This window comes from Pterocles gutturalis, unplaced genomic scaffold (genome assembly GCF_000699245.1).
Source record: "Pterocles gutturalis isolate BGI_N339 unplaced genomic scaffold, ASM69924v1 scaffold27217, whole genome shotgun sequence".
Lineage (NCBI taxonomy): Eukaryota > Metazoa > Chordata > Aves > Pterocliformes > Pteroclidae > Pterocles > Pterocles gutturalis.
Genome location: NW_010111011.1, coordinates 1 through 12,093, shown reverse-complemented (window position 1 = coordinate 12,093; position 12,093 = coordinate 1). Strand labels below are relative to the sequence as shown.

The 12,093-nt window shown below is 49.4% G+C and overlaps 2 protein-coding genes across 2 annotated transcripts; one reads left to right on the top strand and one right to left on the bottom strand.

Moving 5' to 3' along the window:
* The first annotated feature begins 7 nt into the window (after positions 1 to 7).
* On the top strand, positions 8 to 4,308 carry SRPR (signal recognition particle receptor (docking protein)). Its single transcript, XM_010073616.1, has 13 exons — positions 8 to 46; positions 615 to 778; positions 890 to 1,050; positions 1,136 to 1,289; positions 1,783 to 1,936; positions 2,093 to 2,199; positions 2,367 to 2,485; positions 2,662 to 2,748; positions 2,839 to 3,011; positions 3,096 to 3,309; positions 3,390 to 3,553; positions 3,680 to 3,778; positions 4,071 to 4,308. Exons 2-13 carry the CDS (start codon positions 765 to 767, stop codon positions 4,197 to 4,199), a joined length of 1,575 nt encoding a protein of 524 aa, XP_010071918.1. The 5' UTR covers positions 8 to 46; positions 615 to 764; the 3' UTR covers positions 4,200 to 4,308.
* Positions 4,309 to 5,580: 1,272 nt separating this feature from the next.
* FAM118B (family with sequence similarity 118, member B) lies at positions 5,581 to 9,129 on the bottom strand. The gene is made up of 6 exons (XM_010073617.1): positions 9,056 to 9,129; positions 7,446 to 7,698; positions 6,964 to 7,191; positions 6,700 to 6,828; positions 6,125 to 6,410; positions 5,581 to 5,642 (listed from the first exon to the last, which is right to left on the bottom strand). Exons 1-6 carry the CDS (start codon positions 9,124 to 9,126, stop codon positions 5,581 to 5,583), a joined length of 1,029 nt encoding a protein of 342 aa, XP_010071919.1. The 5' UTR covers positions 9,127 to 9,129.
* Positions 9,130 to 12,093: the final 2,964 nt, after the last annotated feature.

The window sequence follows — 12,093 nt, the reverse complement described above, 5'->3', positions numbered from 1 at the left end:
CACGCTGAAATACAAACTGGACAACCAGTTCGAACTGGTCTTTGTGGTAAGCGACCCCCCCAGACCCCCCGGGAGCCCCCAAACCCCGAGGGAGGGGGTTTTCCCCCAAAAAAGGGGTGGTTTGGTTGGAAAAAAGCTTTTGGAACAACTCAGAACAATTCTTGGCCTGTTGGTGGGCGGAAGAAGGGATTTGTACCCGCACAGGGCTGGAGGGTGGCTCCTCTGGCTGCGGAGTTTTGTGGGGTGTGGCGTCATTCCCCTTCCTTCGCCCCGGTTTTTATCTCTGTCAATCCTCACGACGTTCGCCGTGTCCCTAAAGAAAAGCTTTTCGGTGTTCTGCTGCGGGGCTTTGGTGCTGTGGAACAGCCAACCCATTTTTATCGGGGTTGCTTTTTAAAACGAAGCTCTGCGGTGTGCTTTTTTTTTTTTTTTTTTGGGGTTTTTTGGGAGGGTTTTACAAGCTTGGGAAGTCAGATTTAGAAAATATAGTCCAAAGCCTCCCAAAATTAAAGGATTTTGTATTAAACAGAGAGGTTTTCGCTTCCTTGCCAGCTCGATGCTGTGATTAAATGCGCTGAAAGACTAAAATCTTTTTCGCCGTGGTTTTTTTGCAGGTGGGGTTTCAGAAAATCCTGACTCTAACCTATGTCGACAAGTTGATAGACGACGTTCATAAGGAGTTCAGGGATAAATATCGCAACGAATTCCAGCAGAAAGGCACCTTGGGACTCCTAAATGGCACTTTTGATTTTAAAGACGACTTCATGCGCCTCCTCCGGTAGCACAGTTTGATTTTTTTTCTTCCAATTTTTAATTTAGGATGGAGTTAAATGGGGATGTGGGGGGGGAAGGAATCTGAAATTGAGGCTAACGTGGCACCGCCCCGCAGGGACGCAGAGGAGAGCAGTAAAGTCCGAGCTCCCACCGTCATGAAGACGTTTGAGCAGTCTCTGAAATCCCAGAAAACTGTCAAATGTATGATAGAAACCCGGGGGGAGAAACCAAAGGAGAAAATCAAGAATAAGAAAAACAAAAGTTCCAAAAAAGAGGGTGAGTTGAGAGGTATCTGGGGAGGGAATAAATAAATATTTCAGAATTTGCGCTCGTCTGAGCTTGTCTGGGTTTTTTCCATCAGGAATTGAAGCTGTTGCAGCGCCCGGTAAAGCATCCGCAGGTGACAAGCAGCCCTCTGCAGCCGGGGACAAGGAGGAACTGACCAAGGATGAAATCCTGCAGAAGAACCGGGAGGAGTTTTTCAAGAGACACATGAAATCGGGGGAAAAATCCAGGTGGGTAACGAGGACGCAGGCTTCAAACCAGCTCTTTGTGGTGTTCCTGAGCTTTTCCATCATTTGGTGGCTGCTGGAAGTCTCTCCTCGCTTTTTCAAACCTTTTTTCCCTTTTCCTTATTTTTTTTTTGCTCGCTGGAAGACTGGGAAAGGGCACGCTTGGGGTGCTGGAGGGGAAATAGAGCTTCATCCCTTCCCTCGAGAGCCCGAAACCCAGCCTGTGGCTGGGAAAGGTCCAAAATCTTTTTGGAGTGAGGTTTTACCACTGCGAGCAAAGGGCAGCGGTGCAGCGATGCCTGGCAGGAGGTAACATGGTGTGAGTCAGGGTTAAAGTGCAAATAAATAAACTTTGGAGATGGAATCATCCCGGTTTAGCTTTAATTTTTGCTTTTTTGGCTAATCTAGGCTGTTCATTTTCACATATTTTAAGGAAGTGATTGCTGCTGCTTCACTGGACTGAAAAAGCTTATTTCTGGTTTTTTTTTTATTTCAGCAAATCTCCGAAGCCCGATGCACACAAGGAGAAGGGGAAGAAGCCCCGAGTGTGGGATCTGGGGAACTCTAATGCCAAAGTACTCGATTACAGTAACTCCGCTACCAACGGAAGCGCCGAGGCTTGTCCCATGGAGGAATTTGACCCTGATATAGTAAGAAAAAAAAACAACACCAAACCCTCAGGTCGCTGTGTCCACCTTCGGACGTTGTTCTGGGATCACCCCGGCATTGCAAACCCAGCCTGGTGTCCATAGAAATTCCTAGAAACGAGAAATGATGATTTTTCGCATCTTTTCCCCTCCTTGCAGGCTCTGGGGGATCGAAATCGCGAGCCCGGCCGCCTCTACGACCTTGAATACGAGAGCGACGACGAAGCCGAAGAGGAGAAAGTTGTTCAGAACCCTTCCAAACCCAGGTAGAGGCTCCTGCAGCACCCCTTTGCTGCACGCTTCTTGATTTCTGTCTCATAACTCCACTCCCAGTCTGACCAGTAACGCAGCGGGGCAAACTGGTGTGCGGCGGGCTCTTTTAGCATCTGGTTGTCGCACTCGCTCCTTGAATAACTTACTTGCTTCTTGACAGCGCGAAGAAGGGCGGCCTGGGGGGCATGTTCGGCATGCTGAAAGGCCTGGTGGGCTCCAAGAGCTTGACCAGAGAGGACATGGACCCTGTCCTGGAAAAAATGAAGGATCACCTGATTGGTATGTCGGGATCCGCTGCGAGCGGGTTTGGTGGGAGCCCTCGACACCGCGTTAAAATCGGGGATCCTCCATGCCGACGCCATCCTTCCCTCAACGCTGATGTTCGCTGTGCGTAACGCTCTCAGCAGCACTAACTCCTTTTTTTCGCGATTTTTTTTTTTTTTTTTTTTTTAAAGCAAAAAATGTGGCTGCTGAGATAGCTGTCCAGCTCTGCGAGTCGGTGGCTAAAAAACTGGAAGGGAAAGTGATGGGAACGTTCACCAGTAAGTGGCTGCATCACCTTGTTGGCTTGGGACGCGGGAGCGTTCTCCAGGCATGACAATTTTTATTTTTCACCGTCTCCTCCTTCCCAGCGGTGACATCGACAGTGAAGCAAGCCCTGCAGGAAGCTCTGGTGCAGATCCTCCAGCCCCAGCGCCGCGTGGACATCCTCCGCGACGTCATGGACGCCCAACGCCATCGCCGACCCTACGTCGTCACTTTCTGCGGCGTCAACGGCGTCGGGAAGTCCACCAACCTGGCCAAGGTTGGTCCTCCTGCTTCTCTGGAAGAATGATGATGAGGTCTGGTCACCGCTAACGGGTTTTTTTTTTGATGTTGTTGCCTCCAGATCTCGTTCTGGCTCATCGAGAACGGTTTCAGCGTCCTCATCGCTGCTTGCGACACATTCCGCGCTGGAGCGGTGGAGCAGCTCCGCACCCACACCCGTCGCCTCAACGCTTTGCACCCTCCGGAGAGCCATGGTGGGCGCACCATGGTGCAGCTCTACGAGAAGGGCTACGGCAAGGATGCTGCGGGGATCGCCATGGAGGCCATTTCCTACGGTAGGCTGGATAAATTGGGTGGGGAAGGCGCCGTTTTTTGGGGAAGAGGCCTGCTGAATGTTGTTTTCTTGTCGGCCCAGCACGGAACCAGGGTTTTGACGTGGTTTTGGTGGACACGGCCGGCCGCATGCAGGACAACGCTCCCTTGATGACAGCGTTGGCCAAACTCATCGCCGTCAACGCTCCCGATCTGGTTTTGTTTGTTGGGGAAGCGCTGGTGGGAAATGAGGCTGTGGATCAGCTGGTAGGTGTCAAAACTTTATTTTCTGAACAATTGGGGAGGGGAAAAAAATGCTTTTGTAGGTTTTATCAGAAATTTGGGCAGCAGCAGCACCACAAACGCGTTTCTTTGCGCTATTTCCTTACTCAGGTCAAGTTCAACAAGGCCCTGGCTGATCACTCCATGGCCCAGACGCCGCGGCTCATCGACGGGATCGTCCTCACCAAGTTCGACACCATCGATGATAAGGTAAGGAAGCCGTTGAGACCGCTCCGCGCAGAGCTTCGCGCTGGGATTGTCAAACACGGGGTGCTGTGGGACACCATCCTTTTGTGTTTAAGCCATTTAAAAAAAAAAACTAGGAGTTTGACTTCCGCCCATGTGGAAGATGGGGCCATAAAATCAACGTCACGGCAGCGTAGGGACCCCCCAGATCGGAGAATAAGGAGGAGGCTGAATATTTAACAAGCTTTTTGGCGCGTTTTCCCCGAGGAGGTAGCGCTGGATTTGGAGACTTAACGGTTCTTCTCGTCCTCGGCAGGTCGGTGCCGCCATCTCCATGACCTACATCACAAGCAAACCCATCGTTTTTGTTGGTACCGGACAAACTTACTGTGATCTGCGAAGCCTTAATGCCAAGGCCGTGGTCGCAGCGCTCATGAAGGCCTAAAAAAAAAAAAATCCACCAAATCGCTGTTTGCAGATGTCCGAGAAGAACATGCTTTACCCCCTTACCAACTAGTCGTGCCCGTGTAGCGCAGAGCAGAATGAAGGGATACCAGCCAGAGGGGGTGTGTGTGGTTTGTTTTTTTTTTTTTTGGATAAAACCTCTTTTATCCAACAAGAGCCCTTCCACTGGGTTCCTTCATTCTGTTTTCAGCGGGGAGGCTGAAGCCAGAGCTTTGTATTCTTCGTGCTGCATGGGGACAGAGCAAGGACCTGCTGTGCTTTGCTGGGGGTTTGAAGGTGGGGTTTTTTTTGAGCTGCTTTTGATTTTTTTTTTTTTTTTTAAGAGTGATTTTTGGCAGGTGAGATCTGGCTGTTTGCTAGTAGCAGCTCCATCGAAGCTGAAAAACCAAAAAAAGGCGACAGCCTGCGCTGAGATGCTGAACTGCCTTAAGGGCCCTGTTTTTGTTGTCACCAGGACAGGGGAGCAGGGTACCTGGACACGTCAGCTCGGTCCGATAGCGCTAATGGCTGGAGGAGGAGGGAAGGCAGCGTGTCCCTGCCTGGCTCCTGGCCTCAGTGGTATTTGCTAGAAAAAAAAAAAAAATTAAGACTGGAAGATAATGGTGGCTGCTTGCTGCTTTCCTGCACCCTTCCTGCCCCCCTTCGAGTGCCTCTCAAGCCCAGTCTGAAGTGCTCCATGGAAAAATACATCTTCCGATGTGTTGTAGCTCTGTATCGCAGATGTGCTCTAGTGCAATAAATTGACCGCTGTCTGCTAAGAGACATAATTTATATCAAATAATAAACTGCAGAATTTGTTCTCGGTGTATAACTAACTTGTCCCTCTCCAGCCGGGAGATGTTTCTAACTCCTGGGGGAGTTTGTAAATCACACATGAGACAAAAATGAAGTTTAAAAAGGGCTTTAATACCAGCTTCGGCATAGAAAATACTGTACAGGAAAAAGACAGGACTAGAAAACTAGAGCTTCAAGTAAAAAACAACAAAAAAAGCTCAAGTTTCATGGTTTGTAATTGAAAGTACAGAATACAAAAGCACCGAGTGTGAAATTAGAGAGACCACGCTCCCCAGGCGTGTGCAGCTTCGTTAAAAAGATAATTACTACGTAGATAATTACTACATTAAACCTTCTGAGGAGCCTCATGCCTGAAGGGTCCCGGCTTGGCTTGGCGCGTGCGGGCGCTCTCCTCCCCGGGAGCTGCTGGCGCTGGCTTAGGCCCGGCCTCAGGAGCACAAATCCTGCGACGAGGCTCAGGCTCAAGTGCTGAATCCTGCAGGAAAGTCAGAACTCCGCCAAACCCACCCGAGAGGCTGCTGTGCTCTCGGGGAATCGCACTGGGGCTGGACAGGACGAAGGCTGGCTCAGCTCGGCGCCGTCTCACCTTTAATCGCGGCAGGGGGAGCCGGGGAGCCGTTAGGCACACCTAGGAGAGCGCAACGACAAGGTGATGGCGCAGACACAGCGTGAAAACAGCAAACGTTCAACACAATGAGGGCTGCAGAGGCTTTCCTGGCTGGTTTTACCCTCTGCACGCCGGCCAGCAACACTCCAGCGAGCAAACTCACTTCTTTTTCCCCATTTTGTGATTTATTAGTGTGCTAAAGCTCAGACTGAGGGGCATGACAGTCAGCAAGACCAAACGGTGAGGCCGAAATGCCCTTTCCTTTTGCTACAAAGGGAATAAACAACCTCAGCCACGCACTGAAAATAACGTTTGGATGTGTTGGAAACAGCAGAGCTGTTTAAGCCATAACAGTAAACCTCAAACTCAGCTGTGCTTGAAGACAGTTTTTTTGGGGAAAAAAATAAAAGCTTAAGGAATAAAACAGCATAGAGAACGGGGGCTATGAATGCTGTCTGCATTAAAAACGGTGACGGGATCCCCAAATGAAGTGCAGCCTGTACCTGCTCGGCCCCGCGTGGCGATCTCGCTCGTCAGCCTCTCGAAGTACTCGGGTAAGTCGGTGTATTCGTCACCGTAGGAAATGACTTTAATCCCTTTGTCCAGCATGTTCTCGCGGAGCTTTTTAAACTCATCCACATCTCCTCTCCGTACGAGCATGAAGTGCTCCAGGTCGGATTTGTGCTTCACCGCCTCTAAAAACAGGGCCTGAAACGTGGTGTCATCAACAGTCCAACCACAGCCCAAGAACAGGAATGACTTATTTTCATACAGCTTCTGAATCTCTCGCTTTAAAAAAGGGGAAAGACCTTCTTAGTCAAGGCACAAAGACAGGACAGCACCTGCCTGATCGCTGAGGAGGCTCGTCAGGAGCAGAATCATCCCATCGTCCTCAACACGAGTTTTCCCAGGTTAGAAAATCCATCCCTCCTCTGTTTTATAAAATTAAAGACTCTCCCGCCACGCCTTGTAAAGCCCAGACTTTAAACCTGGCCGAGTCTACTCCCCGTTAACGTACGGAGGGATACGTATACCGAGAGCATACGGGACCCCTGCAGAACAGGCGAGGCTGCCTCACCATCACCTCGGTGTTGCGCAGGACGTTCTGGTAGCCGGCCGGGTGGAGCACGATGCCGCTGGGGTTGGTGTAAACGCCATGGATGTGCAGAACGCTAAGCTTCCTCTTTTCTTGTGCCCATTCCAGCACCTGCGCGAAACAAAACCCTCTCGAACTGTCAGCTGAACGGTGAAGGCAATGGGAAGAGACTGAATTAATTCAGGAAAAGGGGGGGAAACTCTCTCAAAATTATCTCAGCATCTTTCTCAAGCCTCAAAAATTTACCTTCTTTTCATCAGTCAGGTCGAGAGACTCCAGCTGCTTCCCCTGGTGCGCTGCGTACAGCTCCAGCAGGTTATCGAAGTTTGTGGTTAACACCAGTGCCCCGTTTTCCATCAAGTGAAGCACAGACTGAAGCAGCTGCTTCCCCGAATCTTCCATTTTCGATTCCAGGTCATCAAACACCTCGTATAAACAGTCTTTGAAAAACGTTGAGCGGACATTGCTTGTGCGCTGAGAAGGGAAAAGAGATCAAGATCAGAGTTGGGCTATTTTTAACGGTTCGTGGCAAATGACTCGGTGAAAAACCATCCACATATTTCTTAAAGAACTCTGCAAAAGCAAACAGAGAGCACTTGTGACTCCTTGTAGACAGAGGAATCGTTGGGGGCATGGCGGAGAACCCAGCTTGGCGATTTCCGAAACGCAAATCCCATGCTGTGGGCAGGTACAAAATATTTACGTAGAATAATATAAAGCACACTCACCGGAGACAGCTTCTGGATAAGGTCGTGGGCAACGTGAACCAAGTTCTTGTCTTCGTGGAGACACTTCTGAAAGCGTTTGCTCTCTTCATCCTCCAGGAGATCAAAGTCGATCGCAGCATCCAGGAGGGCCTGGATTAATCCCTTCCAAGATTTCAGTGCGGGGACCTGGGGAGCAACGGCTGCGCTGATTCCTGTCCCGATCACCAAAACGAGTTCTTGAGGCCTTTTGGTTTTGAGGCTTGGCAGCAGCTTCCTGCAAGAGGAGAAAGTAGCACAGCTGAGACCAGGATGTCTCGGGTCATGGAATGTGCGAACCGAGGACGAGGGAGGTACCCTCTGCCTAAATTTAAATTTTGAATCAATGTGTCCATCCTCGGTGGCTGCAGAGACACATACATACTCTTTCTGTACGACACACGGCACGCCTGGGGAGTAAATGTGGCTGGGGCTGCCAAACGGGGCCCCGAGGACAGCAGCCCCATTTATCCCATCTTTGGGAAGCCCAGAGGATACAAATTGTCTCATGAAAGAGCTACAGGGCTGTATTCTCCTTCCTCCTCCTCCCCTCTTATTTTCCCAGCTTTACACCTGCACAGCGCTTTGAAATTTGACGTTTGGTATTTTTTAAGGAGATGTGCTTCTCCCCGTCTCGCCTCGCCAGGTGTCACGCTGCTTTTCCGAAGCAGTGGATCAACTCCAGCTTCCCAGAGGATGGAAGCAGCAGCCCAGGGAGGCAGCTCGTGTGGAAGGAATGTTTTTTTTAATGTGCAAACACGTGATATTTAGCGAGAAGGGGAAAGGAAACCCACACCACACTTTGCCTTCCCTCTGCCTACAACAACAGACTAGTTAACCTTTTTTCTTGAGGTTAGCGGTGATCAGTGGATTTTAATTTTGGGACTGCAAGCCTCACCCACAAAAAATAAATTAGCATTCATGCTAATGAGCTAGCAGAAGAGCACAACGAGAAGCCCCGGGACTGAAATCTGAGATAAAAACAAATACGCAAGTCTCAAGGTCCTGCGCCACGGATCTGAACGAGACATTCTGTTCCCACGCTGATAAATACACTTGTTTCTATGCCGATATCCACAGCAACGAAAAAAATAATCTCCCAGCGTCTTTTCTGGCTTGGAAAACTGCAAAATGACCTAATTATTAGTACGGGGAGCCTCCAGGGAGGAATTATTTAGCCTTTATGTGCAGAAAAATTGTACCAATTTGAGCAACTGCCTGTCCTCATGGGAACTGCTGCCCAACTCCAGCGAAAAAGCACGGCCACCATGTCCGACGTGACCGTATGTGCAGACAGGGTTAACTGTGATCGAAACCACAGAGACAGCACAGTAAAAACCAGCTTTCTGTGCAACCATGCAGCCTGGCTTAGGGCTTCAAAAACCTGGCCAAAAAAGTCCGTTCAGGGCATTAAAGGCCTTTGTTCCATGCACTGCAGGAAAATCCAGGGCTAGAAACAGCATGCTTTTCTTGGAGCAGCAGCCGAAACGACCGCTGGGGCTTGGTGCCGACTGTCACGTTCTTTAAAGAACAAGGGAAGGTTACAGAAAAAAGCTTTTATTAGAAGAAATTCACCGGAGTAGAATTCCATTTACCTGGGCTTTTTTGCAGGTGGCATTCCATCTTCCAACAATGTTTCTTTACCCAGGCTGACCGTAGAAGCCATCCAGTTTCTAGTGCAGACAAACCACCACAAGGAAGGTCACTACACACAGGCGATACGACGTGGAACACACCACAGCCCAGGTTTTTCCCCCGGGGGAAGATAAACATGGGGTTTTGTTATCTTTATGAGATCACATTCGGGCTAAGAATTGCATTTTTTTGTTTCTGAACTTTGCCCCACACCTCTCATCCACCTCCTTAATTTCCTCTACAACAAAACTCGATAAAATCCTAAAGCTGTTTTGTACAAAACCACGCTGCAGTCGCCACGGTTTGCCAGACTCTTCATTTCACTGGCTCATTTTTGCCTGAGAGCCCGGAGGAGGTCCTCCCCCCTTCCAAGGCGATGCCTGTCAGCAAACTTGGGAAAACAGCGGGAGGGAAGAAAAACAAAAAGATTTTTGTTGGCTCCAAAAAAGCCACCAAGAGCATTTCATTCTCTGGTGATGAGAGAAGGATTATCCAGCCCGCCATCCGTCTGCAGGCGGTGGGATATGACCTTAAAGGGTGCTACACGGCCGAGAACTCTTTCAACATGAAACACAAAAGGTCTGCTAGGCACACAATCCTCTCCAGGATCCTCTCCACTGACTATTAGAAAGAAAACAAAACCTCAGCTGTGCTGCAAAAGTTGGCAGGGATCATTTAATTGTCCCAAAAACCCTTCAAAACCTGCCTCCCGAAACACCACTGAGCCTGTGCTGCCCAAATACCTCAAATAATCAGGTTTTTATTTTACTGTAGAGCCCAGATTTCAGATAAAAGTTTCAAATCCATTTAGGAAGCGAGGAACTGGGCTCCAGCCGACTGCTTGCACCTCCTGGTTTTACACACTCCATGCTTGCAGGGCCCTGAGCCTCCTCCATTGCATTGTACTCTCTGTTTTTCCAACCCGACAGCACTTCGGGGTCATCAAGTCCATTTTTAAGTACTTTTAGAGCACTAAAGACATTTCAAAAGTCATTCTGAACTTAGGAAAACCCACCCTTTATAATTACAGTTATCAACAAATAGCTTTCCAATATCATGAACTTCATTTCTATTTAATGCAGATAGCCAAAAAGGAAAAAAAAAAACCAAAACAAAACACATCAGAAATAATATCTAGTCTTCTGTCTCCCAAAAAGTGCTTATTTCTCTTAAGAACACATCGTGGAGATTCAGACAAGAAGCTTAAAGCCTCCAGAGTTTAGGCTCTGCTCTCCAGGGAAACGGATCACGCCAGTACGGTCGAGGTAACTGAAATTAAACAGCATTACCTCAGAGCACGGCACCGTGGAAAAAAGCACCCAGGGGACTCTGCTGCACCTGGCCACGCCGTGCTGGAAAGGGAGTGAGTGGCGCTTACAAGATAAGAAGCGTCTCTCCAGTCTTCCTCCTCAGGACGTCAGGAACTTTCCACCTATTTAGACTCCAGGGAGTCAGAGAGAGCGTAAACATCCAACTCTGCTCAGCTGCCGCGTTCTCCGGTCACCGCGCGGTCTCTCATCACCTTTATTAACGGCACTATGCTTGCAGAGTCCCCGCAGAGGTTTCTGGCGTTCTCCTTTCCCCCCACACTGAAGAAATCGGTGAATTCATCCTAAAACCCTCGAGGTACAGACTGCAGCAAGGAACCGTTGCCTTTAAACGATGCCTCAAAGTGCCAACACCGACTAAACCTCACCACAACAATTCCATCCAGCTGCGAAAACGCCTGGAATACAAAGATGTATCCCAGCTAAATCCTAACACCTAAACAAAGCACATCCCAAAGGAACACTGAGGCTCACACAGAAGGTGTATTTACAGAAAACTTTCCGTAACTCTACAAAACACGACTACGCTACTCAGTCAACGTCAGACCCAGCCTGCAGAACCACCCCTGCAAATTAATGAGAGGACGACCTTTGAGTGTCTCCACGCTCAGCAGCTAACGGACAAGTGAAGCTACACCTGCACGTTTAAAATTTAAGAAAAGTGAAAACGGAGTGCATCCAGCTCGATGCTGGAAGAGGGGCTCCTCTGGAACAGCCCCTTCTATAAAGAAGCAAGTACAAATTAATTGCTCATCAATTATTTTTGAGTGTCAAGAAGAACTACAACCAGTGAGGGCGTAATTCAGATCTCCTTTTTAAATGGAATGGCTTTGAGATGATGGGATAAGACAAACGTTATGTTACACTTTCCAACCCGCTATGTTTCAGCTAGAAGAATGTGACAGGACGTTAATGAGTTGTCCCTGGCCCATTCCCAAGCTCTGTCCCTCCATGTGGGAGTCCCAACTGCAGCAGCACGGCTTGTCAAAACCATCCCAGAAAGGGACAGCCTTCAGAGATAATGGGGACGAGGGGCACAAAGGAAACAAGCCCTGCTTCTGTTGGTGCTGGTGTTATGAACACAAGACTCAGCCTCCTAAGATGCGAGTTAAACAACAGCAGAGGTTTTTATTTAACGCTGTGATTCTCCACCTCCTTTGGGTTCCCACCAGCTTCATGAAAAACCTGAGGGAGCAGCACAGCAAAGCCTGGAAGAGGTCTGCATCCCAACAAACTCACACAGGAGCCCGCATCGCGTGGTGGGTGCCAGGCCAATGCGTGCAAATGGGACTGGCTTCATTCTGCCTGCTTTAACCCCCAGCAGACACTGCTGTAGGACAGCCCTCAAGCCAGCGATTCTGCACCCAGGGCTGGCTTTCTAGGAACACTTCTAGAAAGCCAACGGTGCTCGGTGCCAGCCATGCTGTTGGTGAGGGGATTTCACGCCTTCAGGGATGCCCAGCACCTCGAGGCCTTACCTGTCCTCTCCGCTGTGCCCCTTCCTCGCCCCCTCTCACATTAAACCTGAGGGAAAAGCAAAAACACGGCGTTTCAGCGGGTAGGGAGACAGCCAAGGCCCTTCTCAGGGAGGAACACCTCCCAAAAAAGAGTTTTTCATGAGGGAGGTGCCTCAGAGAGCAATAGTGCTGAGGTAAGCCCAGGCCCCACCG

Coding starts and splice junctions, on each gene's coding strand:
- SRPR (XM_010073616.1), top strand. Junction 2,200..2,366: donor CAGAACCCTTCCAAACCCAG/GTAGAGGCTCCT, acceptor GCTTCTTGACAG/CGCGAAGAAGGGCGGCCTGG. Junction 2,486..2,661: donor AATGAAGGATCACCTGATTG/GTATGTCGGGAT, acceptor TTTTTTTTAAAG/CAAAAAATGTGGCTGCTGAG.
- FAM118B (XM_010073617.1), bottom strand. CDS start 9,126: ATGGCTTCTACGGTCAGCCTGGGTAAAGAAACATTGTTGGAAGATGGA. Junction 7,192..7,445: donor TTATCCAGAAGCTGTCTCCG/GTGAGTGTGCTT, acceptor TTCCCTTCTCAG/CGCACAAGCAATGTCCGCTC. Junction 5,643..6,124: donor CGCCACGCGGGGCCGAGCAG/GTACAGGCTGCA, acceptor GCGCTCTCCTAG/GTGTGCCTAACGGCTCCCCG.